Source organism: Coregonus lavaretus, assembly GCF_964263955.1.
Source record: "Coregonus lavaretus genome assembly, chromosome: 7".
NCBI lineage: Eukaryota > Metazoa > Chordata > Actinopteri > Salmoniformes > Salmonidae > Coregonus > Coregonus lavaretus.
The window spans coordinates 4,299,193-4,326,094 of record NC_139994.1 but is presented as its reverse complement, the minus strand read 5'-3'; the positions used below and the strand labels follow the sequence as shown (position 1 = coordinate 4,326,094).

Here is a 26,902-nt window from a genome sequence, read left to right as displayed (position 1 = left end):
CACACACACAGACTCCTCTTCCGTGTACACTGAGTATACAAAACATTAAGAACACCTGCTCTTTCCATGACATAGACTGACCAGGTGAATCCAGGTGAAAGTTATGATCCCTTGTTGATGTCACTTGATAAATCCACTTCAATCAGTGTAGATGAAGGGGAGGAGACAGGTTAAAGAAGGATTTTTTTAAAGCCTTGAGACAATTGAGACTTGGATTGTGTGCCTTTCAGAGGGTGAATGGGCAAGACAAAAAATGTAAGTGTCTTTGAACGGGGTATGGTAGTAGGTGCCAGGAGCACCGGTTTGTGTCAAGAACTGCAACGCTGCTGGGTTTTTCATGCTCAACAGTTTTCCTTGTGTATCAAGAATGGTCCACCACCCAAAGGACATCCAGCCAACTTGACACAACTGTGGGCCAGCATCCCTGTGGAACACTTTGGACACCTTGTTGAGTCCATGCCCCGACGAATTGAGGCTGTTCTGAGGGCGAAAGGGGGAGGGGGGGGGGGGGGGGGGGGGGGGTGCGCAACTCAATATTATGAAGGTGTTCCTAATGTTTAGTATACTCAGTGTACATGCACACTCACACGGATGCCAAAGCTCACCATGTTTCCCCTTCTCCCCTGCTTTCTTACCCCTCTCTCCCGCTTTCATCCCCCCCTGCTCCTCTCACCCCCCCCCCCCCCCCCCCCCCCCCCCCCCGCTCCTCTCCCCCCCACCGCTCTCTTCCATCTCTCCAGTCGTCAAGGCCAGATACAGCCCGTGGGGCCGGACACTGACATGATAGGGGGTGTAGGAGGGGAGGGTATGGGCTCCATGGGAGGCGGGGGTCCCAAACCCCAAGAGGACTTCTCTGGGGTGGAACAGGGCGTTACCATGGATAACATGCAGTCTGTGATGGAGCCTCTGCAGTTTGACTACAACTCCCAGATGGCCATGGACTCGCAGCCTACCGTGGGCCTGTTCGACTACAGCAACCAACAACAGGTGTGTGTGATGACGACCATGGACCCCTCTACTAATGCAACCAGCAGAGGTGTATGTGTGTGTATCCTAACGTGTGTGACTGTGAGCATAACGTGTGTGTGTGTGTGTGTGTGTGTGTGTGTGTGTATAATATAACCTGTGTATATACAGTGCATTCGGAAAGTATTCAGACCCCTTGACTCTTTCCACATTTTGTTACGTTACAGCCTTATTCTAAAATTGATTAAATTGTTTATTTTCCCCCCTCGTCAATCTACACACAATACCCCATAATGACAAAGCAAAAACAGGTTTTTATACATTTTTGCAAGTGTATTAAAAATAAACAACAGAAATACCTTATTTACATAAGTGTTCAGACCCTATGAGACTCGAAATTGAGCTCAGGTGCATCCTGTTTCTATTGATCATCCTTGAGATGTTTCTACATCTTGATTGGAGTCCACCTGTGGTAAATTCAATTGATTGGACATGATTTGGAAAGGCACACACCTGTCTATATAAGGTCCCACAGTTGACAGTGCATGTCAGAGCAAAAACCAAGCCATGAGGTGGAAGGAATTGTCCGTAGAGCTCCAAGACAGGATTGTGTCGAGGTACAGATCTGAGGAAGGGTACCAAAACATTTCTGCAGCATTGAAGGTACCCAAGAACACAGTGGCCTCCATCATTCTTAAATGGAAGAAGTTTGGAACCACCAAGACTCTTCCTAGAGCTGGCCGCCCGGCCAAACTGAGCAATTGGGGGAGAAGGGCCTTGGTCAGGGAGGTGAGAGATGGGAGAACCTTCCAGAAGGACAACCATCTCTGCAGCACTCCACCAATCAGGCCTTTATGGTAGAATGGCCAGGCGGAAGCCACTCCTCAGTAAAAGGCACATGACAGCCCGCTTGGTGTTTGCCAAAAGGCACCTAAAGACTCTCAGACCATGAGAAACAAGATTCTCTGGTCTGATGAAACAAAGAAAGATGAACGGAGCAAAGTACAGAGAGATCCTTGATGAAAACCTGCTCCAGAGCGCTCAGGACCTCAGACTGGGGTCGAAGGTTCACCTTACAACAGGACAACGACCGTAAGCACACAGCCAAGACAACGCAGGAGTGGCTTCAGGACAAGTATGAATGTCCTTGAGTGGCCCAGCCAGAGCCCGGACTTGAACCCGATCAAACATCCCTGGAGAGACCTGAAAATAGCTGTGCAATGACGCTCCCCATCCTACCTGACAGAGCTTGAGAGGATCTGCAGAGAAACTCCCCAAATACAGGTGTGCCAAGCTTGTAGCGCCATACCCAAGAAGACTTGAGGCTGTAATCATTTATTTTATTTTATATAAATATTTTCTAAAATGTCTAAAAACCTGTTTTTGCTTTGTCATTATGGGGTATTGTGTGTAGATTGGCGAGAGGGGGGGGGGGGGTTGGGGGAAACAATTGTATCCATTTTAGAATAAGGCTGTAACTTAACAAAGTGGAAAAAGTCAAGGGGTCTGAATTCCTTCCGAAAGCACAGTATATAATATAACCTGTGTGTGTAGTTGTTCCAGAGACCCAGTGCTCTAGCAGCCCAACAGCAGCAATATGCCTTGGCAGCAGCACAGCAATCTCACATTGGTAAGAGACAGAGACAGAGGGAGTGTGTGTTGTTGCTTTCTATGTTTTAGGTGAAAGACACGATACTCCACTGACCCATTTCTGGGCAGTTATTCAGTGACGAAAAGTTGTTCTTGGACTAGGTGTGTGTGTGTGTGTCTCTCTTAGGGCTGGCACAATTAGCATATAACAGTGTAACCGACGGTTATGGATGAAGACTGTCAGGAAAATAAAATAACAGTCATAACTGTTTTAAACGTTTAAAAAAAAAAAAATTGGAACGAACAGCTGACTGAATACGGGACGGCTGGGCATTCGTGCGGTTGAGTCAGTTTTGGCCGTAACATGGACTCTTAACACTAGAACCGCCATAGGCCAACAGCCACTGACGTTTGATTTTGTAATAAAAAAAAAGATTGGCCTAAAAAAAAAAACTATGTCCTGCTCCTTCCCTAACTTTTCCTAAATGTTTGTATTTTACACTGCTCATTTGTCCGAATTTTGAAATCACAAACGGAAAGTATTTAGCGCCTTTTTTACCTGTTATCACACCTACTGCTAAGTTAACCTGCCAAGATAATGTGCTGTAGGACGTTGGTACCCAGCCAGGCGCTAATGCATCTCTCTCTCCTCACTGAATCAATGACAAATGGATGAATGGGTGATAATTGTGCACCTTACTTCACAATGTAATTTAAATTAGGACTAAACTGAATGATAAGGAAGAGTAAAGAGGTTGATTTTTAATTTAAAAGACAATAGTTTAATGATGAGTTGAATGCCTATTTATCAGCAGCAAATCATTTGACCGCACGCCTTGGGGGTTGATACCATTCTCTTTTACGTTTTACTTTGTAAAAAGAAGTGGTTATGGGACTGTTTTATTTACAATAACTCTATCACTAATCAAATGTATTGTAAGGGAAGGCCGTTAGAATAACGCAAAACATATCCTCGACTCTATCCAACTTGATGAGCAGGTAGCAAACGATGCCAGTCAGCCTGCACAGCCGGCCCATCGAAACTACACCTAAACTATACCAAAACTAATTTCACACATAGGAAGAGTTAGCCTATAGACAATATTAAATTGACAGTCTGATGAGCATATTCTGCCGTTGCTATTACAGTAACCTTTGTTAAATAACTCTCGTAATTCAAGATGTGCAGCTCTCTTTCAAAATTTCACATTTTCAAAGAATATCCGTGCTGTGCAGGCATTCAGCACATGACCACTTGCTCTGGCTTCTAAGCAAAAACTAGTAATAAAATAAACTTTAAAGTTAAAGCTATTCTGTCGTCAATGGATGAATGGGGGATGGAAAGCAGATTGAAACTGATAATGGTGCATGTGACTTCAATGAACTGAATGATGAAGAGTTTGATTGATCTGAATGATGAGGGTGAAGAGGGTTGAATTTAGAACAATGTGATGATGATGATGAAGAATTGTGGATGAAAGGCTGGAATAATATAATAATAATAAATAATCTCCCCTCAGTGAGTCAAATCAGACATAGTGCATTCAGAAAGTATTCAGACCACTTTACTTTTTCCACATTTTGTTACGTTACAGCCTTGTTCTAAAATTGATTAAATTGTTTTTTTCCCCCCTCATCAATCTACGCGCAATACCCCATAATGACAAAGCAAAAACTGGTTTTTTAGAAAGGTATGCTAATTAATTACAACAACAAAAAACTTAAATAGTATATTTACATAAGTATTCAGACCCTTAACTCAGTGTTGAAACACCTTTTGGCAGCGATTACAACCTTGAGTCTTCTTGGGTATGGCGCTACAAGCTTGGCACACCTGTATTTTGGGAGTTTCTCCCATTCTTCTCTGCAGATCCTCTGAAGCTCTGTCAGGTTGGATGGGGAGCGTCGCTTCACAGCTATTTTCAGGTATCTCCAGAGATGTTCGATCGGGTTCAAGTCCGGGCTCTGGCTAGGCCACTCAAGGACATTCAGAGACTTGTCCCGAAGCCACTTCTGCGTTGTCCTGTTGGAAGGTGAACCTTCGCCCCAGTCTGAGGTCCTGAATGCTCTGGAGCAGGTTTTCATCAAGGATCTCTCTACTTTGCTCCGTTCATCTTTCCCTCTATCCTGACTAGTCTCCCAGTTCCTGCCGCTGAAAAACATCCCCACAGCATGATGCTGCCACCACCGTGCTTCACCGTAGGGATGGTATTGGCCAGGTGATGAGCAGTACCTGGTTTCCTCCAGACGGGATGCTTGGCATTCAGGCCAAAAAGTTTAATCTTGATTTCATCAGACCAGAGAATCTTGTTTCTTTTGGTGCCTTTTGGCAAACTCCAAGCGGGCTGTCATGTGTCTTTTACTGAGGAGTGGCTTCCGTCTGGCCACTCTACCATAAAGGCCTGATTGGTGGAGTGCTGCAGAGATGGTTGTCCTTCTGGAAGGTTTTCCCATCTCCACAGAGGAACTCTGGCGCGCTTTCAGAGTGACCATCAGGTTCTTGGTCACCTCCCTGACCAAGGGTCCTTCCCCTCAATTGCTCAGTTTGGCCGGGCGGCCAGCTCTAGGAAGTGTCTTGGTGGATCCAAACTTCTTCCATTTAAGAATGATGGAGGCCACTGTGTTCTTGGGGACCTTCAACGCTGCAGAAATGTTTTGGTACCCTTCCCCAGATCTGTTCCTCGACACAATCCTGTCTCGGAGCTCTACGGACAATTCCTTCGACCTCATTGCTTAGTTTTTGCTCTGACATGCACTGTCAACTGTGGGACCTTATAAAGACAGGTGTGTGCCTTTCCAAATCATGTCCAATCCATTGAATTTACCACAGGTGGACTCCAATCAAGTTGTAGAAACATCTCAACGATGATGGAAACGGGATGCACCTGAGCTCAATTTCATGTCTCATAGCAAAGGGTCTGAATACTTACGTAAATATGGCCTTTCTGTTTTTATTTTTCATAAATTAGCAAAAATGTATAAAAACCTGTTTTCATTATGGGGTATTGTGTGTAGAATGATGAGAGAAAAAAATTATTTAATCCATTTTAGAATAAGGCTGTAACGTAACAAAATGTGGGTCTGAATACATTCCCAATGCACTGCATGCTAAGGTGGATGCCCGTCAACGTTCTCTAGTGGGTACTTATATGCTGAAAGGCCAGGCGGTTTTAGTGTTAACAATGTGATGAAACCTTTGCTCCTTGCTGAATCATCAAGCAAATGAGTCTTCGGTTGCCTAGGCAACACCCCCTCCCACAATGCAGCAGCACACATATAGAAATAGAATGAATAGAACATGCTTGGAAACCTAACACTGGCAGTTTGACTGGTAAACTCATGCTCCAGGGGAGAACGACTGTCCCCTCTCATTGAAGCAACGAAGTTCCAGGCCGACCGCGTTACTGCAGGCATTGTTAGCAGAAAACAGGATCCCCATTATAGTTAAGGGGAAAATGTCAATCTTCATGTTTAATTTTTAAAAAAAGACTATCATGGCACCAATAATTAATTCCACTACACCAGATGTCCTTGAACCGATTTTATTTAAAAAATCACACACAGACGTTATAAGATCATTTAGTAGCTAGTGGCAGCCTGCAGGACCCTGGGTGGCTTTCAACTTGAGTTACTCAATGAGAGGAGGCAGCAGTGTGCTAGCCTGCAACGTCACCTCTGGAGTAGCTCACACTGTGTTGATGTCTCCATGAGACGCCATCTTTAACCGCCTTCCTGGGCTTCAAATGCGTTATTGAGTCTTCACATGGGAATCAATGGTGTCACGTGAACGATGGCTTTGTCAGTATACAGTAATTGGTACACTCACAGTGGCTGCCCGGTATTGTGATGCAATAATTTCCATGGTAATGTAGAATGTTCATTCAAATGATGTTAACTGATGTGGCTCATGCAATTCAATTATTTATTTTTTTGTCAGTTGAGCCGAATCAGCAAATCATTGCACATATTTTAACACATATTTTACTTCCTGCATTGTTCCTGTGGGTACACTTGCAATGGCCGCCAGTCCACCCATTATGCCACCATTGTCATGAATGGGGATGGCTGTTCTATTCATTCTCTTTCTATGGCAGCACGTGTAGTCAGGAGCGGAGGAGAGGAGAAAATGTTTTTTTTTTTTTCTGGCCAGTTACGTCAACCAAAATTCCATGACTGTCACAGCCCTAGTCTCTCTTTCTCTCTGACCTTTTTATTTCTTTGTGTGTTTTCAGGTTTGGCTCAAGCGTTTGTTCCCAACCCTTACATCATCAGTACCGGTCCGCCTGGAACGGACCCCTACGCTGCTGGACTGGCAGCTGCTGCAACTCTGGGTAAGACACGCACACTCTCCTGCCATTTTTTAAAAATGTCATATCCAGCGGTGATGCCTCCCCAGTACTATGGTAACATAATGACAGTCCAGCGTGCATACATTTTACATTTACATTTACATTTACGTCATTTAGCAGACGCTCTTATCCAGAGCGACTTACAGTTAGTGCATACATTATTCTTCTTTTTTTTTTTTTCATACCCCATGGGAATCGAACCCACAACCCTAGCGTTGCAAACGCCATGCTCTACCAACTGAGCTACCTCCCTGCCGGCCATTCCCTCCCCTACATATGGGTGGTCCCAGGAATCTAACCGACTGTCTTGGCGTTGCAACCACCATCCTATACCAACAAACTTAGTGTGTGTGTGTGTGTTCAGGCCCAGCAGTGATGCCTCCCCAGTACTACGGGGTCACTCCCTGGGGAGTGTATCCAGCCAATCTGTTCCAGCAACAGGCTACAGCTGCCAACAACTCAGCCAATCAACAGGCTCAAGGACAGAACCAGCAGAACCAACAACAGGTCAGTGGCTTCCTATTGGCTAGACCTCTCCTCGTTAGATAAAGCTACTGTCAGACATTTTAGCTTCAGTGCTCACCGCTTTGTGGTTGTAGGATTACTACAAGCCCCCCCCAGAGAAAGTATTTATGCAATCATGCACATTATTTTGTGCAATGTCACGTTGTCATTTTACTAAGGACCTTGTGGAGTACAACCAGCCCTCCCGCTCCTCAGCGTTTCCCATTGGCTCAGTCTCAGACCCTCTGCCCTCCTATTGGCGAACCTTTTTTGTAACCCCAGGTGATGCGTGGGGGCGGTAACCAGCGACCCCTGACCCCTAGCCAAGGTCAACAGGGTCAGCAGAACGACCAGCTGATCTCCGCCGCAGCAGTCAACTCAGCGCTCGCCTTCGGACAGGGGCTGGCTGCCGGCGTGCCTGGTGAGCAAGATACTTACTTACACACACACACACACACACTCACACACACATGCACACACACACCGATTAACCCATGAGTTCCTCTCTACAGGCTATCCCATGCTGGCTCCAGCTGCTTACTATGACCAGACAGGGGCGCTAGTGGTCAACACAGGATCTAGGGGCGGACCCGTACGCCTCATGGCACCCGCGGGGTCTGTTATTATCTCTCCATCCGCTGCACAAGCAGGTAACTCACTTCTCCTTTTACACTATCTCTCCATCTGTCACTCAATCACCCTAATACATTATCTCTCCATCACTTGTATCAGCCCACCAGACTCTCTCACTTATGATGCTTTATTTATGTCTCTCTCTCTACCCCTCTCTCTCTACCCCTCTCTCTCTACCCCTCTCTCTCTACCCCGTCTCTACTCCCCCTCTCTCTCTACCCCCTCTCTCTCTACCCCCTCTTTCTACTCCCCTTCTCTCTCTACCCCCTCTCTCTCTACCCCCTCTCTCTCTACCCCCTCTCTCTCTACCCCCTCTCTCTCTACCCCCTCTCTCTACCCCCTCTCTCTCTACCCCCTCTTTCTACTCCCCTTCTCTCTACTCCCCGTCTCTCTCTACCCCCTCTTTCTACTCCCCTTCTCTCTCTACCCCCTCTCTCTCTACCCCCTCTTTCTACTCCCCCTCTCTCTCTACCCTCTCTCTCTACCCTCTCTCTCTACCCTCTCTCTCTACCCTCTCTCTCTCTACCCTCTCTCTACCCTCTCTCTCTCTCTCCAGTGGCGGCTGCAGCAGCTGCGGGTGGTGGGGCTAACGGCGGTATGGGAGGCGGGGCCAATGGTCAGTTCCGAGCCATGCAATCCCAGCAGCCTCAGCAGCAGGGGGGAGGGGCTATGTCAGGAAACTCTTTTTATGGATCCTCCTCTCTTAGCAACTCCTCTCAGAGCTCCTCCCTCTTCTCTCAAGGTAGCCAATCAATGTACTGTGAGTGAAAAACAAAACGGGTGAATTGGCAGAGGTCGGTTCCAGGCCGACTACATTGGAGACGTTGCATTGCATCAGCCAATGGTAGCATGCAGCGTCATAGACTGTGCAGTCGGGCATCAGATTCCTATATCATGTGGTAGTTCATATGTCAAAAACCTGTCTAGGCATTGTGAGATCTGGCATGTGTCTGTAATGTAGTCAGCCTGGAACGTGACCAAAATGTGTGTTTAAAAAAAAAAAAAAAGCTTTCGTTTTAGCATTTTTAAATTCAGTGACAAATTTAGATTAACAAAGGTGATTGGTTGTTTTCTCTAAAGGCTCCGCCCAGCCGGGCCCTGGCTCCGCCTCTCTGGGTTTTGGTCAGAGCAGCTCTTCACTCGGTGCAACACTGGGAGCTACGTTGGGCGGCTTTGGTACTGCAGGTGTGTATGCGTGGTGGTTTGTGCAACCCCAAGGCTCAGTAGACTTAAGAATGGAGAGCAGGGATGGGCACGGTTATTAGAGTATGCGAACGGACGTTAGTATTCAATTACTTGCGAGAGTATTCGTTTTTTGAAAAATAAAATAAATGCTTATTTTAATGAGGGCTTTGTCTAAAATTTAATTATCTGTGAGATTTGTACATACAGGGATAAACCATGACATTAGAAATGTTAATAAAACAACAGATTTATGACAGTTTTTATGGGTGCACCCCATTTAAAAAAAGACTGGTAGCCCTACACACTTTTCACCTGTGTAGCTTGTTATTGTCGGTCAATCAAAGCAGCACTACCGTCAGAGGCTTCATGTGTAGCAAGTGAAGTAGAAATCAAATCAAATGGTATTAGTCACATGCTTCGTAAACAACAGGTGTAGACAAACAGTGAAACGCTTACTTCCTTACTTCCCAACAATACAGAGAAAAATAATGAGACAGGGAATATAGATACACAATGGGTAAGGATAACTTGGATATATACACGGGGTACCAGTACCAAGTCGATATGCAGGGGTACCAGTACTGAGTCCATGTGCAGGGGTACCAGTACTGAGTCCATGTACAGGGTTTTACGAGGTAATTGAGGTGGATATGTACATATTGGCAGGGATAAAGTGACTAGGCAACAGGATAGATAATAAACAGTAACAGCAGCGAATGTGATGAGTTAAAAGAGTTAGTGCAAAAAGGGCCAAATGCAGATAGTCTGGGTAGCTATTGTTTAACTATTTAACTATTTAGCAGTCTCATGGCTTGGGGGTAGAAGCTCTTCAGGGTCCTGTTGGTTCCAGACTTGGTGCATAGGTACTGCTTGCCATGTGGTAGCAGAGAGAACAGTCTGACTTGGTGGCTGGAGTCCTTGATCATTTTTAGGGACATCCTCTGACACCGCCTGGTATAGAGGTACTGGATGATGTACTGGATGATGTACTGGATGATGTACTGGATGATGTACTGGATGATGTACTGGATGATGTACTGGATGATGTACTGGATGATGTACTGGATGATGTACTGGATGATGTACTGGATGATGTACTGGATGATGTACTGGGCCGTCTGCACTACCCTCTGTAGAGCTTTGCAGTCGGATGCCAAGCAGTTGCCATACCAAGTGGTGATGCAGCCAATCACTGTATACTTTTTTGATGATCTGAGGGCCCATGCCAAATCTTTTCAGCCTCTTGAGGGGGAAGAAGCGTTGGACCAAGATAATTCCTTAGTGATGTTGACACAGAAGAACTTGACGCTCTCGACCTGCTCCTCTACAGCCCCATCGATGTTGATTGGGGGCGGGCTCGGCCCACCGTTTCCTGTAGTCCATGATCAGCTCCTTTGTCTTGCTGACGTTGAAGGGAGAGGTTGTTTTCCTGGCACCACACTGCCAGGTCTCTGACCTCCTCCCTATAGGCTGTTTCATCTGTGATCAGGCCTACCACCGTTGTGTCGTCTGCAAACTTAATGATGGTGTTGGACTCGTGCGCGGCCACGCAGTCGTGGGAGAACAGGGAGTGCAGGAGGGGACTAAGCACGCACCCCTGAAGGGCCGCCATGTTGAGGGTCAGCGTGGCGGATCCTGGGGGCGGCCCGTCCAGGATCCAGTTGCAGGTGTTTAATCCCAGGGTCCTTAGCTTAGTGATGAGGGCACTGGTGTTGAACGCTGAGCTGTAGTCAATGAACAGCATTCTCACGTAGGTGTTCCTTTTGTCCAGGTGGGAAAGGGCAGTGTGGAGAGTACTAGATATTGCGTCATCTATGGATCTGTTTGGGCGGTATGCAAATTGCAGTGGGTCCAGGGTGTCTGGGATGATGGTGTTGACGTGTGCCATGACCAGCCTTTCAAAGCATTTCATGGCTACAGATGTGGGTGCTACGGGGCGATAGTCATTTAGACAGGTTACCTTGGCATTCTTGGGCACAGGGACTATGGTGGTCTGCTTGAAACATGTAGGTATTACAGACTAGGTCAGGGAGAGGTTGAAAATGTCAGTGAAGACACTTGCCAGCTGCTCAGCGCATGCTTTGAGTACACGTCCTGGTAATCCGTCTTGCCCTGCAGCCTTGTGAATGTTAACCTGTTTAAAGGTCTTACCCACATCGGCTACGAAGAGCGTGATCACACAGTCGTCCGGAATAGCTGGTGCTCTCATGCATGGTTCAGTGTTGCTAGCCTCGGAGCAAGCATAGAATGTATTTATCTCGTCTGGTAATCTGTTATAGTTTGCAAGCCCTGCCACATCCAATGAGCATCAGAGCCGGTGTAGTACGATTCGATCTTCGTCCTGTATTGACACTTTGCGTGTTTGATGGTTATTTGGTGGTTGTAGCGGGATTTCTTATAAGCGTCCGGATTAGTGTCCCGCTCCTTGAAATCGGCAGCTCTAGCCTTTAGCTCAGTGCAGATGTTGCCTGTAATCCATAGCTTCTGGTTGGGATATGTACGTACGGTCACTGTGGTGAATACGTTGTTGATGCACCTATTAATGAGCCAGTGACTGATGTGGTAAACTCCTCAATGCCATTGGATGAATCCCAGAACATATTCCAGTCTATGCTAGAGAAACAGTTCTGTAGCTTAGCATCCGCTTCATCTGACCACTTCCATATTGAGCGCGTCACTGGTACTTCCTGTTTTGAGTTTTTGCTTGTAAGCAGGAATCAACAGGATAGAGTTATGGTCAGATTTGCGAAAGGGAGGGAGAGCTTTTTATGCATGTCTGTGTGTGGAGTAAAGGTGATCTAGAGTTTTTTCACCTCATGCTGGTAGAAATACGGTAAAACGGATTTCAGTTTTCCTGCATTAAAGTCACTGGCCATTAGGAGCGCCGCTGGGTGTGTATTTTCTTATGACCTATACAGCTCGTTGAGTATGGTCTTAGTGCCAGCATCGATTTGTGGTGGTAAATAGACAGCTACTAAAAATATAGATCAAAACTCTCTTTTTAAATATTATGGTCTACAGCTTATCATTTAGGTATTCTAACACAGGTGAACAGAACCTCAAGACCTCCTAATATTAGAGATTGCACACCAGCTGTTGTTAACAAAGAAAGAGACACCCCCTCCCCTGAGCTTCCCCGATGTTGCCGATCTGTCATGCCGAAAGATAAACCAGCTAGATTTATATTCACAATGTACTCGTTCAGTCACAACTCTGAGAAACATAGGATATTACAGTTCTTCAGATCAGTCTCGAACGGAGCTCATCCAGTTTATTCTCCAGTGATTGCACGTTCACCAATAGAATGGAGGGTAGAGGCGATTTTTTTGTCCACTCTCTGACGTAGTCTTGTCAGGTATCCCAAACGCTAGCCTCTATTGCACCGTCTCCTCCTCCTTCGAGTGTCGGGGATTTGTTCCTGGTCTGGAATAATACATGTATTTATCCTCCGACTCATTGAAGTAGAAGTCCTCTTTCAAATCAAGGTTAGTGATCACAGTTCTGATGTCCAGAAGCTCTTTTCGGTCATAGGAAACAATGGCAGAAACATTATGTACAAAATAAGTTAAGATCATCGCAAAAAAAATACACAAAATAGCACAATTGGTCAGGAGCCCGTAAAACAAACGCTATTCCCTCCAGTGCCTTTCTTCACCATTGATTTCTAATCGATGCAAAATGGAATTACAATTACGAAATGAAGTTGGCTAACTGAGGAGTAGGCTACAATGATCAACCAACAGGTAGACTGTTGTTTTAATATGGAGTTGTTTTAGACAAGGTCGCGGGGAGCACAGCAAAATAGCCTGAATTAGCCTTGCTAGCTAGCTGGCTAACTAACTTAACTGGCTAGTGTAGCTAGCTAGCTGGCTAACTAACTTAGCAGTCTAGTGTAGCTAGCTATCTTTACAGCCTTATTCTAAAATGGATGAAAAACTTTTTTTTTTCTCATCAATCTACACACAATACCCCATAATGACAAAGTGAAAACAGGTTTTTAGACATTTTTGTTAATGTATTACAAATAAAAAACGATACCTTATTTACATAAATATTCAGACCGTTTGCTATGAGACTCAGGTGCATCCTGTTTCCATTGATCATCCTTGAAATGTTTCTACAACTTGATTGGAGTCTACCTGTGGTAAATTCAATGGATTGGACATGATTTTGAAAGGCACACACCTGTCTATACAAGCTTAAGAGGATCTGCAGAGAAGAATGGGAGAATGTCCCCAAATACAGGTGTGCCAAGCTTGTAGCGTCATACCCAAGAAGACACAATGCTGTAATCGCTGCCAAAGGTGCTTCAACAAAGTACTGAGTAAAGGGTCTGAATACTTATGTGAATGTGATATTTCATTTATTTTTTATACATTTTGAATTTTTTCTAAAAATCTGTTTTTGCTTTGTAATTATGGGGTATTGTGTGTAGATTGATGAGAGAAAAACAATTTAATCCATTTTAGAATAAGGCTGTAACGTAACAAAATGTGGAAAAGTCAAGGGGTCTGAATACTTTCTGAATGCACTGTATGTGTGTATAGCTCTCTCTACCGGCCAACACTAGTGACAGCAATGGTTGTTTTTTGTGTATGTATATATATATGTATATATATATATATATATATATATATATATATATATGTATGTATGTATGTAAGTATGTATGTATGTATGTGTATGTATATATATATATATATGTGTATATACATATGTATGTATGTGTGTATATATATATGTGTGTGTTAATGGTCTCTCTGTTTCTCTCCAGTGGCTAACTCCAGCGGTGGCAGCAGTTCTCGTCGTGACTCTCTGACCGGCAGTAGTGACCTGTACAAACGCACGCAGTCCAGCCTCACTCCCATTGGCCACGGGGGGTTCTACAACGGAACCCTGGGCTTTAGCTCCTCCCCCGGGCCGGTCGGAATGCCCCTGCCCAACCAAGGCCCCTCCCACTCCCTAACTCCACCCCCCTCTCTGTCCAATCACAGCTCCTCATCCAACCTCAACCTGGGTGAGTGACAAGGTCTATTGTTACCATGCTGACATAAAACTTGCCGTGTATTTTGGGGGTTATAACATTTTATCATCGTTATTATTATTATTATGTTGTCCAATCAGCACTAACCATCCCTCCTCTGAACCCTTCCACAGGAGGTCTGACCAATGGCAGCGGTCGTTTCATCTCTGCTGCTCCAGGGGCGGAGGCGAAGTATCGCAGCGCGAGTTCTGGCTCCTCCCTCTTCTCTCCCAGCAGCCAGCTCTTCCCGTCGTCACGGCTACGCTACGGAATGTCGGACATGATGCCGTCAGGGCGGAGCCGGCTCCTGGAAGACTTCAGGAACAACCGCTACCCCAACCTGCAGCTGAGAGAGATCGCTGGGCACATCATGGAGTTCAGCCAGGACCAGCATGGCAGCAGGTAGAGAGACGTAGACACACACACATCATGGAGTTCAGCCAGGACCAGCATGGCAGCAGGTAGAGAGACGTAGAGACACACACATCATGGAGTTCAGCCAGGACCAGCATGGCAGCAGGTAGAGAGACGTAGAGACACACACATCATGGAGTTCAGCCAGGACCAGCATGGCAGCAGGTAGAGAGACGTAGAGACACACACACATCATGGAGTTCAGCCAGGACCAGCATGGCAGCAGGTAGAGAGACGTAGAGACACACACATCATGGAGTTCAGCCAGGACCAGCATGGCAGCAGGTAGAGAGACGTAGAGACACACATCATGGAGTTCAGCCAGGACCAGCATGGCAGCAGGTAGAGAGACGTAGAGACACACACACATCATGGAGTTCAGCCAGGACCAGCATGGCAGCAGGTAGAGAGACATAGAGACACACACACATCATGGAGTTCAGCCAGGACCAGCATGGCAGCAGGTAGAGAGACGTAGAGACACACACACATCATGGAGTTCAGCCAGGACCAGCATGGCAGCAGGTAGAGAGACGTAGAGACACACACACATCATGGAGTTCAGCCAGGACCAGCATGGCAGCAGGTAGAGAGACATAGAGACACACACATCATGGAGTTCAGCCAGGACCAGCATGGCAGCAGGTAGAGAGACGTAGACACACACACACATCATGGAGTTCAGCCAGGACCAGCATGGCAGCAGGTAGAGAGACGTAGAGACACACACACACATCATGGAGTTCAGCCAGGACCAGCATGGCAGCAGGTAGAGAGACGTAGACACACACATCATGGAGTTCAGCCAGGACCAGCATGGCAGCAGGTAGAGAGACGTAGAGACACACATCATGGAGTTCAGCCAGGACCAGCATGGCAGCAGGTAGAGAGACGTAGAGAGACACACATCATGGAGTTCAGCCAGGACCAGCATGGCAGCAGGTAGAGAGACGTAGAGACACACACACACATCATGGAGTTCAGCCAGGACCAGCATGGCAGCAGGTAGAGAGACGTAGAGACACACACACATCATGGAGTTCAGCCAGGACCAGCATGGCAGCAGGTAGAGAGACGTAGAGACACACACACATCATGGAGTTCAGCCAGGACCAGCATGGCAGCAGGTAGAGAGACGTAGACACACACACATCATGGAGTTCAGCCAGGACCAGCATGGCAGCAGGTAGAGAGACGTAGAGACACACACCATGGAGTTCAGCCAGGACCAGCATGGCAGCAGGTAGAGAGACGTAGAGACACACACACACATCATGGAGTTCAGCCAGGACCAGCATGGCAGCAGGTAGAGAGACGTAGAGACACACACACATGGAGTTCAGCCAGGACCAGCATGGCAGCAGGTAGAGAGACATAGAGACACACACATCATGGAGTTCAGCCAGGACCAGCATGGCAGCAGGTAGAGAGACGTAGAGACACACACACATCATGGAGTTCAGCCAGGACCAGCATGGCAGCAGGTAGAGAGACATAGAGACACACACACATCATGGAGTTCAGCCAGGACCAGCATGGCAGCAGGTAGAGAGACATAGAGACACACACACATCATGGAGTTCAGCCAGGACCAGCATGGCAGCAGGTAGAGAGACGTAGAGACACACACACATCATGGAGTTCAGCCAGGACCAGCATGGCAGCAGGTAGAGAGACATAGAGACACACACATCATGGAGTTCAGCCAGGACCAGCATGGCAGCAGGTAGAGAGACGTAGACACACACACACATCATGGAGTTCAGCCAGGACCAGCATGGCAGCAGGTAGAGAGACGTAGAGACACACACACACATCATGGAGTTCAGCCAGGACCAGCATGGCAGCAGGTAGAGAGACGTAGACACACACATCATGGAGTTCAGCCAGGACCAGCATGGCAGCAGGTAGAGAGACGTAGAGACACACATCATGGAGTTCAGCCAGGACCAGCATGGCAGCAGGTAGAGAGACGTAGAGAGACACACATCATGGAGTTCAGCCAGGACCAGCATGGCAGCAGGTAGAGAGATGTAGAGACACACACACACATCATGGAGTTCAGCCAGGACCAGCATGGCAGCAGGTAGAGAGACGTAGACACACACATCATGGAGTTCAGCCAGGACCAGCATGGCAGCAGGTAGAGAGACGTAGAGACACACACATCATGGAGTTCAGCCAGGACCAGCATGGCAGCAGGTAGAGAGACGTAGAGAGACACACATCATGGAGTTCAGCCAGGACCAGCATGGCAGCAGGTAGAGAGACGTAGAGACACACACACATCATGGAGTTCAGCCAGGACCAGCATGGCAGCAGGTAGAGAGACGTAGAGACACACACATCATGGAGTTCAGCCAGGACCAGCATGGCAGCAGGTAGAGAGACGTAGAGACACACACATCATGGAGTTCAGCCAGGACCAGCATGGCAGCAGGTAGAGAGACGTAGAGAGACACACATCATGGAGTTCAGCCAGGACCAGCATGGCAGCAGGTAGAGAGACGTAGAGACACACACACATCATGGAGTTCAGCCAGGACCAGCATGGCAGCAGGTAGAGAGACGTAGAGACACACACATCATGGAGTTCAGCCAGGACCAGCATGGCAGCAGGTAGAGAGACGTAGAGACACACATCATGGAGTTCAGCCAGCACGGCTCGCTCGCTCTCTCATCTCATTGGTTGGTGAGTGGACCCCCCCCCCCCCCCCCCCCCCCAAGCCTTGCTGCCACTCACAACCATAAAGGGCAATGGGTTCTATAACTGCTAAAAGTATTTTTAGCCAGATCCTCGTTGGGATGTCATGTTTTATGTTCCTTTTGATGGCGCAGAAGGCCCTTCTTGCCTTGTCTCTTAGATATTTCTCTCTCTCATCTCTCTCTACATCCCTATGTGGTAAATAGAAGAACATTAATCGAGGAGTGTTGTGAATCTCCAGGTTTATCCAGTTGAAGTTGGAGAGGGCCAGCTCAGCAGAGCGTCAGCTGGTCTTTAGTGAGATCCTCCAGGCTGCCTACCAACTCATGGTCGACGTCTTCGGAAACTATGTCATCCAGAAGTTCTTTGAGGTGTGTGTACACTGAGGATACCGGACATTAAGAACATCTTCCAAATATTGGGGGGGGGGGGGGGGGGGGGGTATTTACGTTGTTGTTTTTTGCCAGGTACTTTCTCCAGAAGTTCTTTGAGTTGTCTGATTTGTAACAGGCCTGTCTCTCTGTGTGTAACATTGGTTGTGTGTTTTGCTACATCATCATCTAAAAGTGTGTTAACTGGTCTCTCTCTCTCTCCATCTGTCTCTCGCTCTGTCCCTCCCTCTCTCTCTCTGTCTCTCTCTCTCTGTCTCTCTCTCTGTCTCTCGCTTTGTCCCTCGCTCTGTCCCTCCCTCTCTCTCTCTCTCTCTCTGTCTCTCGCTCTGTCCCTCTCTCTCTCTGTGTCTCTCTCTCTGTGTCTCTCTCTCTGTGTCTCTCTCTCTGTGTCTGTCTCTCTGTCTCTCTCTGTCTCTCTGTGTGTGTAGTTTGGCAGTGTGGACCAGAAGCTGGCTGTAGCAGAGAGGATCCGGGGTCATGTCCTGTCTCTGGCCCTACAGATGTACGGCTGTAGAGTCATACAGAAGGCACTGGAGTTCATCCCCTCAGACCAACAAGTTATAGTATGTATTCAACTGCCGTGTGTGTGTACGTACGTGCGCACGCACGCACATTGTCCATGTCTGTGTATGAGAAGCCTCAAAGCGAAGGCCAACTGGAGACTGTTTGTGTGAATATGAACAGTAATTGAGGTGCGTGTTGACTCCTGCTACAGTAGCTTTAAATGACTTGCAGCTTGTAAAGAGGGCGGCAGGTAGCTTAGTGGATAAGAGCGTTGTGCCAGTAACCGAAAGGTCGCTGGTTCTAATCCCCGAGCCGACTAGGTGAAAAATCTGTCGATATGCCCTTGAGCAAGGCACTTAACCCTAATTGCTCCTGTAAGTCGCTCTGGATAAGAGCGTCTGCTAAATGACTAAAATGTCAAATGTAGCCGGTAGCTGTTGTTTTAAGAGGATAAAAAGGCTTGTAAGTGTCCGACTGTTACTCCTGGTTATTACAAAATAAGCACTCATAGAACCACAAGGCCAGACATCTCAAGGGTCACATTAACTCAGAATTCTTTGTTTGATCACGCAGAAGAAAAAAGGTAAAACGCATAAGATACACTAAAATGCTTCTTATTGTAATTTTTGCTCGGCATCAGACTAATTTTCTGCTTCAGTTGCATTTCTCCACTCTGATGACAATTCAGGAACGGGCGTTCTATCAGCAGACAGCGCTCTGATGCGTAGCCTACTTTTCTCTGGTACTTTTCTCTGGTACTTTTCTCTGGTACTTTTCTCTGTGTCGCTACTTTTCTCTGGTACTTTTCTCTGTGTAGCCTACTTTTCTCTGGTACTTTTCTCTGTGTAGCTACTTTTCTCCAGTAAAATGCAAGATTAACTTTAAGCAAAACATTAGAAATATGATGGCCATGCATCGTTTTTGCAAAAAAAAATACCTTGCTATTTCATTGTAAGCTCATTTAACCTACTTGTGTGACTGCCAGCCAAATAGCGTTGCACTTCTGTTGTCATCTGATGAAAATGAAGCTATTTTCTGCCGAACGTGTTGCACTAATGTATTTTCTGTGAAGGAAAACTATAGATGCACATCCCTGATCACTCTAATGAAGCAAAAAAAGACTTGACTTTTAATATGAAATGTAGGTGAAATGGTTTAAAATGCAGATTTTTTTTTGATGGTCTGCGTTTAGAAAATGCAGATATCTGACCTCAAAAGTATTTGGTGTATCTCTGTGTGTGTGTAACCATGTGTTTGAAACCCTGTGCGTTTGTGTGTTTATCTCTAACCCTGTGTGTGTGTGTGTGTGTGTGTGTGTGTGTTGCAGAGTGAGATGGTACGGGAGCTGGACGGCCATGTGTTGAAGTGTGTGAAGGATCAGAACGGGAACCACGTGGTGCAGAAGTGTATCGAGTGTGTTCAACCCCACGCACTACACTTCATCATAGACGCCTTCAAGGGACAGGTGGGTGACACACACACTCCACCATACACACACACACACTCCACCATACACACACACACTCCACCATACACACACACACACACACTCCACCATACACACACACACACACACCACCATACACACACACACACACACCATCATCATCATCTCCCACAGGGGACAGGTGGGTCACCATGGTAATGGAAACAGCAGCGCAGCGGCAGCCATCTTCTATCCACTGACTAAATGTCAACATTAGCATAAAGCTTGTGTTTTTTAAAGAGGGAGCTAATGCACTATAAATGGTTATTTTAGCATACACAAAGATTGTCTGTATGTCAGTCACATTTGATTGGGCTCTTGGATTTTTACAATGGTACCAATTTCCACACATGTTTTCCCTGTGTTTTTCATTCCTACCCATCAGATAGTCAGTTGTGTAAATGTTAGTGATTGTTTGTCTAGCTGGTTAGGTAGGTTATCAGGAATGGACTTTCATCTGTCTTTCACTGGTGTGTGTGTGTGTGTGTGTGTGTGTGTGGGCGGGCGGGCGGGCACCGGGTGTGTGTGTGTGGGAGCCGGGTGTGTGAATGAGTGAACAAAGGTTTAAGGTGTAGGTGTGTGTCCCCGCAGGTGTATAACATGTGTGTGTGTGTGTGTGTGTGTGTGTGTGGGCGGGCACCGGGTGTGTGTGTGTGGGAGCCGGGTGTGTGAATGAGTGAACAAAGGTTTAAGGTGTAGGTGTGTGTGTCCGCAGGTGTATAACGTGTGTGTGTGTGTGTGTGTGTGTGTGTGTGTGTGTGTGTGTGTGTGTGTGTGTGTGTCTCTGTGCAGGTGTTTGCCCTCTCCACCCACCCCTATGGTTGTAGAGTGATCCAGCGTATTCTAGAACACTGCCTTCCAGACCAGACCCTGTCCATTCTGGAGGAGCTGCACCAACACACTGAACAACTGGTGCAGGTAAAAAAAAAAAAAAACGCTGCCGGTTTGACCGGTCATTTTGTTGCAAAACTGTTGTTAAAAATGCATCTGCTGGTGTCAAGATGAGGACATTGTCATCACACTGACATTCTGGATTGTGGTTTTGGCTGAAAACTGCTAGAGCTTGAAACTTGTTGAAACAAGTGTTCGGCCTTGCCAAGTAGCTAACGTAAATGCTCAGCCTTGCCAAGTAGCTAACGTAAATGCTCAGCCTTGCCAAGTAGCTAACGTAAATGCTCAGCCTTGCCAAGTAGCTAACGTAAATGCTCAGCCTTGCCAAGTAGCTAACGTAAATGCTCAGCCTTGCCAAGTAGCTAACGTAAATGCTCAGCCTTGCCAAGTAGCTAACGTAAATGCTCGGCCTTGCCAAGTAGCTAACGTAAATGCTCAGCCTTGCCAAGTAGCTAACGTAAATGCTCAGCCTTGCCAAGTAGCTAACGTAAATGCTCAGCCTTGCCAAGTAGCTAACGTAAATGCTCAGCCTTGCCAAGTAGCTAACGTAAATGCTCAGCCTTGCCAAGTAGCTAACGTAAATGCTCAGCCTTGCCAAGTAGCTAACGTAAATGCTCAGCCTTGCCAAGTAGCTAACGTAAATGCTCAGCCTTGCCAAGTAGCTAACGTAAATGCTCAGCCTTGCCAAGTAGCTAACGTAAATGCTCAGCCTTGCCAAGTAGCTAACGTAAATGCTCGGCCTTGCCAAGTAGCTAACGTAAATGCTCGGCCTTGCCAAGTAGCTAACGTAAATGCTCGGCCTTGCCAAGTAGCTAACGTAAATGCTCGGCCTTGCCAAGTAGCTAACGTAAATGCTCGGCCTTGCCAAGTAGCTAACGTAAATGCTCAGCCTTGCCAAGTAGCTAACGTAAATGCTCAGCCTTGCCAAGTAGCTAACGTAAATGCTCAGCCTTGCCAAGTAGCTAACGTAAATGCTCAGCCTTGCCAAGTAGCTAACGTAAATGCTCAGCCTTGCCAAGTAGCTAACGTAAATGCTCAGCCTTGCCAAGTAGCTAACGTAAATGCTCAGCCTTGCCAAGTAGCTAACGTAAATGCTCAGCCTTGCCAAGTAGCTAACGTAAATGCTCAGCCTTGCCAAGTAGCTAACGTAAATGCTCAGCCTTGCCAAGTAGCTAACGTAAATGCTCAGCCTTGCCAAGTAGCTAACGTAAATGCTCAGCCTTGCCAAGTAGCTAACGTAAATGCTCAGCCTTGCCAAGTAGCTAACGTAAATGCTCAGCCTTGCCAAGTAGCTAACGTAAATGCAAAACTCTGCTCTTTCTCTCTCCTCTCCTTCTCTTTCTCTCTCTGCTAGGACCAGTATGGTAATTATGTGATCCAGCATGTGTTGGAACACGGCAGAGCGGAGGATAAGAGCAAGATAGTAGCTGAGATCAGAGGAAACGTACTGGGGCTCAGCCAACACAAGTTCGCCAGGTACACACACACACACACACACATCAATTAATCACGTTGATTTATAAGCCATTTTGACATCTTCGGTTGTCACAAAGTTACAGTTAACCTGTTGTAGCAGTGTACTAACCAACCTCCTCTCTCTCTGCAGTAACGTGGTGGAGAAGTGTGTGAGCCATGCGTCGCGTGCGGAGCGGGCCGTGTTGATAGACGAGGTGTGTATCCTGACGGAGGGGCCCCACAGTGCCTTGTACACCATGATGAAGGACCAGTACGCCAACTACGTGGTGCAGAAAATGATTGACGTGGCCGAACCCACACAGAGAAAGATCGTCATGCACAAGGTAGGTGTGAAGTAGTTTGAGTGAGTGTTTTGAGGTAGTTTGAGTGAGTGTTTTGAGGTAGTTTGAGTGAGTGTTTGAAGTAGTTTGAGTGAGTGAAATTATTTTTTATTTGTATTTAACCTTTATTTTATAACAAAGAAGACATATTGAGATCTAGGTCTCTTTTACAAATGCACCCAAACTACACTGAACATAAATAAACGCAACGTGTAAAGTGTGTTGGTCCCGTGTTTCATGAGCTGAAATAAAAGACCCCAGAAATGTTCCATACGCACAAAAAGCTTATTTCTCTCAAATTTTGTGTACACATTTGTTTACATCCCTGTTAGTGAGCATTTCTCATTTGCCAAGATAATCCATCCACCTGACAGGTGTGGCATATCAAGAAGCTGATTAAACAGCATGATCATTAAAACAGTTGCACCTTCTGCTGGGGACAATAAAAGGCCACTCTAAAATAATATGTGTTGTTTTATCACATAACACAATGCCACAGATGTCTCAAGTTTTGAGGGAGTGTGCAATTGGCATGCTGACTGCAGAAATGTCCACCAGAGCTGTTGCCAGAGAATGTAATGTTAATTTCTCTACCATAAACCGCCTCCAACGTCGTTTTAGAGAATTTGGCAGTACGTCCAACCGGCCTCATAACCGCAGACCACGTGTATGGCAATGTGTGGGCGAGCGGTTTGCTGACGACAACGTTGTGAACAGAGTGCCCCATGGTGGGGTTATGGTATGGGCAGGCATAAGCTACGGACAACAAGCACAATTGCATTTTATCGATGGCAATTTGAATGCACAGATACCGTGACGAGATCCTGAGGCCCATTGTCGTGCCATCCATCCACCGGCATCGCCTCATGTTTCAGCATAATAATGCACGACCCCATGTCACAAGGATCTGTACACAATTCCTGGAAGCTGAAAATGTCCCAGTTCTTCCATGGCCCGCATACTCACCAGGCATGTCACCCATTGAGCATGTTTGGGATGCTCTGTCAGCATCCAGCCCAATATCATTGTGAATAGGCATAGAACTTGTGGCAGAGAGGAGAAAGTAGAACCCTTAAGGGATTTGACCGTTTTCCTGAATTAACCGTGTTCCCATTACAATCGGTTACATAATAATCAGATTTAGCCTTTCAGATTTGTTTTACACAATGATTCCTCAGTTGCTGAAAAGCTTTCCAGACGGGGCCTAAACCTGTGTTCCTGGCCTTGACCCAAGCCTCATCTATTTCATGAATGACTTCTGATAATTCCGGAGTGTACCAGACATTCCATCTACCTTTTTAACCCTTCATTTTTTTAAGGGCGCATGAGTTTGTCTGTGAGAGAGGGAAAGAGAGTGAATATGAATAGATGTGTCTGCAATTGTGTGTGTACTTATCTCTCTCTGTCTCTCTCTCTCTCTCTCTCTCTGTCTCTCCCTCCCTCTCCCTCTCCCTCTCCCTCTCCCTCTCTCTCTGTCTGTCTGTCTCTCTCTGTCTCCGTCTCTCTCTCTCTCTCTCTCTCTCTCTCTCTCTCTCTGCCCAACCTCACCCCTCAGATCCGGCCCCACATCTCCACTCTGAGGAAATATACGTATGGCAAACACATCCTGGCAAAGCTGGAGAAATACTACATGAAGAATGGAGTGGACTTGGGTCCTCTCTGTGGCCCTCCCAACGGCATCATGTAAACTACTACCCTTCCAACCCCTTGTTCACTACACCTTAACCCTTAGGGACAAGACAGAGCAACAGGAACGTCGGCCGTGCTCAGTAGATCACCGGCTGAGTGTGGAGGAACGGTGGGTGATTCAACATGTAGGACGGCCACCCTCTGTGCGCAGCTGAAGTTGTGTTGGAATGTCATGTATTTTTATATCATAAGCCCTAGCCTATATAACCTACATGAAAATTGACATAATGTTAACTACTACCCCATTATATCCCACACCCTACCACCCTATACCCCCCACCCCCTCTATTCCCCTCTTAATTAGATAATGTAAACTACTGCCCTACCCACAATGACATCATGTAGAACCCTCTTTACCTACTCCAACCCCCCTCCTTTTCCCCTCCCACTCTTATCGCCACGGTAACCCATTGGTAGGAGCCTGTGTCTGAACAGGAAGGAAGCCTTGGTTAGTTTAGAGGGGGGGGGGGGTGAGATGCGTCCCGACCCTCCGTTACTTCTCCCCCTTTTTTTCTTTTTTCTTTATTCGTCTTTTGAATAAACTAGAATCATTTCACTTTTTTTTTTTTTTGCTACTGCTGTGGCATACACAGTTCTATGTCATATCGCTATTATGGGATGGAACAAACGTATTTAATTTGACTGACGTCGTCACCGAATCATAGTCACAAACAGACACAAGCCATGCGCTTACCAGCAGATCATTTAGCATGGGAGATTAGTTTCCGGTCCTGCTTCCATCTCTCTCTCTCTATATATATGTGTGTGTATATATATATATATAGAGTGTATACTTGGTGTAGACCTTTGCATATATATATATAAAAAACTTTGTAGTTTTTCTGGTTTTTGCTGTTGACTATCTATAATGTATCCTAGTAGTGAACACATATTTCTGACTGTATAATTGTACATTTGTAAACCCTTGTAATGTAAAAGTGATTTACAACCGTTTTTGGTATCGGACGATATAAAAAAAAAAAAAAAAAAAAAATTCTTCTAAAAAATTCTTCCAAAAGCTCTTGTGCATTTCAGTGTATATTCTCACATCCTTCGTTGTGACATGAGTTGTTGTATATTGTAAATTGTAATATCAAATTTTTTGTTTTGAAAAGCCCTTTCTATACTGCGTAGTACTTGTACAAAGCCCTCAACCCCCCTCACCCTCTGGTTTTAACTTCTACTCACTGCTTCAACAGAACTCACCTCCTCCCTGACCCCCGAACTACAGTGCAAACGCTGCGTGTCCGTTTACTAAACGTCCAGTAGCCACAGTTGAAACAAATCCACTGAAATCAACGAGACGTGGTTCACCAACATGTCAGTAGTGAAGCAAGTCTTTTTACACTTCAAGTCTATTTAAAATGCAGAGAGAGAGAGAGAGACGTGGCGTCTGACTGAAGCATAAACAACTGATAAAGTGACTTTGGTTTCCGCCTGTGCTGTAGCAGTCAAAACATTATTATTACAGAACACGCAAGATGTTTGTAGTATAGTTTGGGGGTTGTAACCGCCACCACAGGACACACTGTTTGTAGTCATGTCTGCTTTAACTTGAAGCTTTATTTGTTTGTTTTTTTAGATCTTTTATAGGAATGCTTTCCCCCTGTCTAAGGTTAGTGGATGGGGTGAGGGGGTTTGAGTTTAAAGGTAGACTCAGTGATATGACATCGTACACACCGGGGCAACTTCCGGCTTGCAGACATCAACAACGGCCTATTTCAAATCTGCCAAGACTACCACTATTGGTTCTTCTCTTGAGGCATGACGCCCACATTGAGAAGAGCCGTCAGTTGGCAGTCTTGGGATATATGATTTGTGTTGTTACTGATGTCTGGAAGCAGGAAGTAGCTCCACTGTGTACTACGTCATATCGCTGAGTCTACCTTGAACCCCTCCACTCTCTCAGGGCACAGTGAAACCATGGGTTGTACAAAAGAGTTGAGGAGCGTGGTGTGCTTTTGTTTTTTTGACCTATAATATTCCTGTAAAAGTGATGTATCATAATGTCCATGTCCCCCGGTAAAGGCCGGGCGTCTCCTGTCTTGCCGTCTGTAACCATGACTATTGTGGCGGCGGTGGGCAGCAGCACGTGTACATTTGGAGCTGCGAGCCTTGTGTATCTGAATAGAAGCACCACCTGTAACCATAATGTGTATAACTCTAACAGAAACCTGTGTGTGCTTGTTGCCTGGGCAACTATTTTTTTGTATCTCCTGTTGTAGATTGTCTCTCTAAACAATGATGTGTGATTCTTTATTTTGAAACAAAACTGAACAAAAAAACTCAAAATTTGAACTGTGGTTTGGAGTGGTTTGTCTGTGATTTGTGTTGGGTAACATCCTCACCACCCCCGAGAATGCAGAGTCACTTGTCCTACTAGCACTGATTTAAGCTGATAACTGCTTTATTGAGGAAATATTTACAACAGGTCCTAAGGCACAAGGACCCAGTTTGGAAAACCCTGATTTACACAATAATTGTGATATGTGGTTGCCACCTAGTGACATTTAGGATGATTCATTATCTGAAATGATTGATTGGTTTCTATTGATTCATTGATTGGTTTGATCATTTAAGAGTACACATATAGCCCTTTCACTGCAGAGTGATTTGATTAGCCTATCATGATAAAACAGATCTAGCCAATAATCCTATAGAAGAATATAATAGTTGAATTTTATTGTCATCCAAGAAGGGAATCTTTTTTTTTTTTTCAGACTGGCTGCATTTACACAGGCAGCCCAATTTATGATATTTTGCCCAATTATTGGCA

At 46.0% G+C, this 26,902-nt stretch overlaps 1 protein-coding gene across 4 annotated transcripts in view; it reads left to right on the top strand.

The window, feature by feature from the left end:
* LOC311132351 (pumilio homolog 1-like) overlaps nucleotides 1–26,424 on the top strand; it is a gene marked incomplete at its 3' end in the record, with an annotated part of 47,230 nt that extends 20,806 nt beyond the window's left edge. For 2 of the 4 annotated variants that reach the window (XM_084165598.1, XM_084165597.1), the window contains exons 8-24: nucleotides 741–987; nucleotides 2,521–2,596; nucleotides 6,789–6,887; nucleotides 7,270–7,412; nucleotides 7,692–7,830; nucleotides 7,922–8,059; nucleotides 8,599–8,802; nucleotides 9,123–9,227; nucleotides 14,002–14,244; nucleotides 14,385–14,652; nucleotides 17,610–17,739; nucleotides 18,189–18,323; nucleotides 19,592–19,729; nucleotides 20,543–20,668; nucleotides 21,996–22,117; nucleotides 22,248–22,440; nucleotides 23,993–26,424. In XM_084165598.1, the coding sequence (XP_084021724.1) occupies nucleotides 741–987; nucleotides 2,521–2,596; nucleotides 6,789–6,887; nucleotides 7,270–7,412; nucleotides 7,692–7,830; nucleotides 7,922–8,059; nucleotides 8,599–8,802; nucleotides 9,123–9,227; nucleotides 14,002–14,244; nucleotides 14,385–14,652; nucleotides 17,610–17,739; nucleotides 18,189–18,323; nucleotides 19,592–19,729; nucleotides 20,543–20,668; nucleotides 21,996–22,117; nucleotides 22,248–22,440; nucleotides 23,993–24,124 (2,638 nt within the window). The remainder of the gene's footprint in view (nucleotides 1–740; nucleotides 988–2,520; nucleotides 2,597–6,788; nucleotides 6,888–7,269; nucleotides 7,413–7,691; nucleotides 7,831–7,921; nucleotides 8,060–8,598; nucleotides 8,803–9,122; nucleotides 9,228–14,001; nucleotides 14,245–14,384; nucleotides 14,653–17,609; nucleotides 17,740–18,188; nucleotides 18,324–19,591; nucleotides 19,730–20,542; nucleotides 20,669–21,995; nucleotides 22,118–22,247; nucleotides 22,441–23,992) is intronic. The other 2 variants (XM_084165599.1, XM_084165600.1) reach the window with 2 other exon arrangements.
* Between the last annotated feature and the right edge of the window lie 478 nt (nucleotides 26,425–26,902).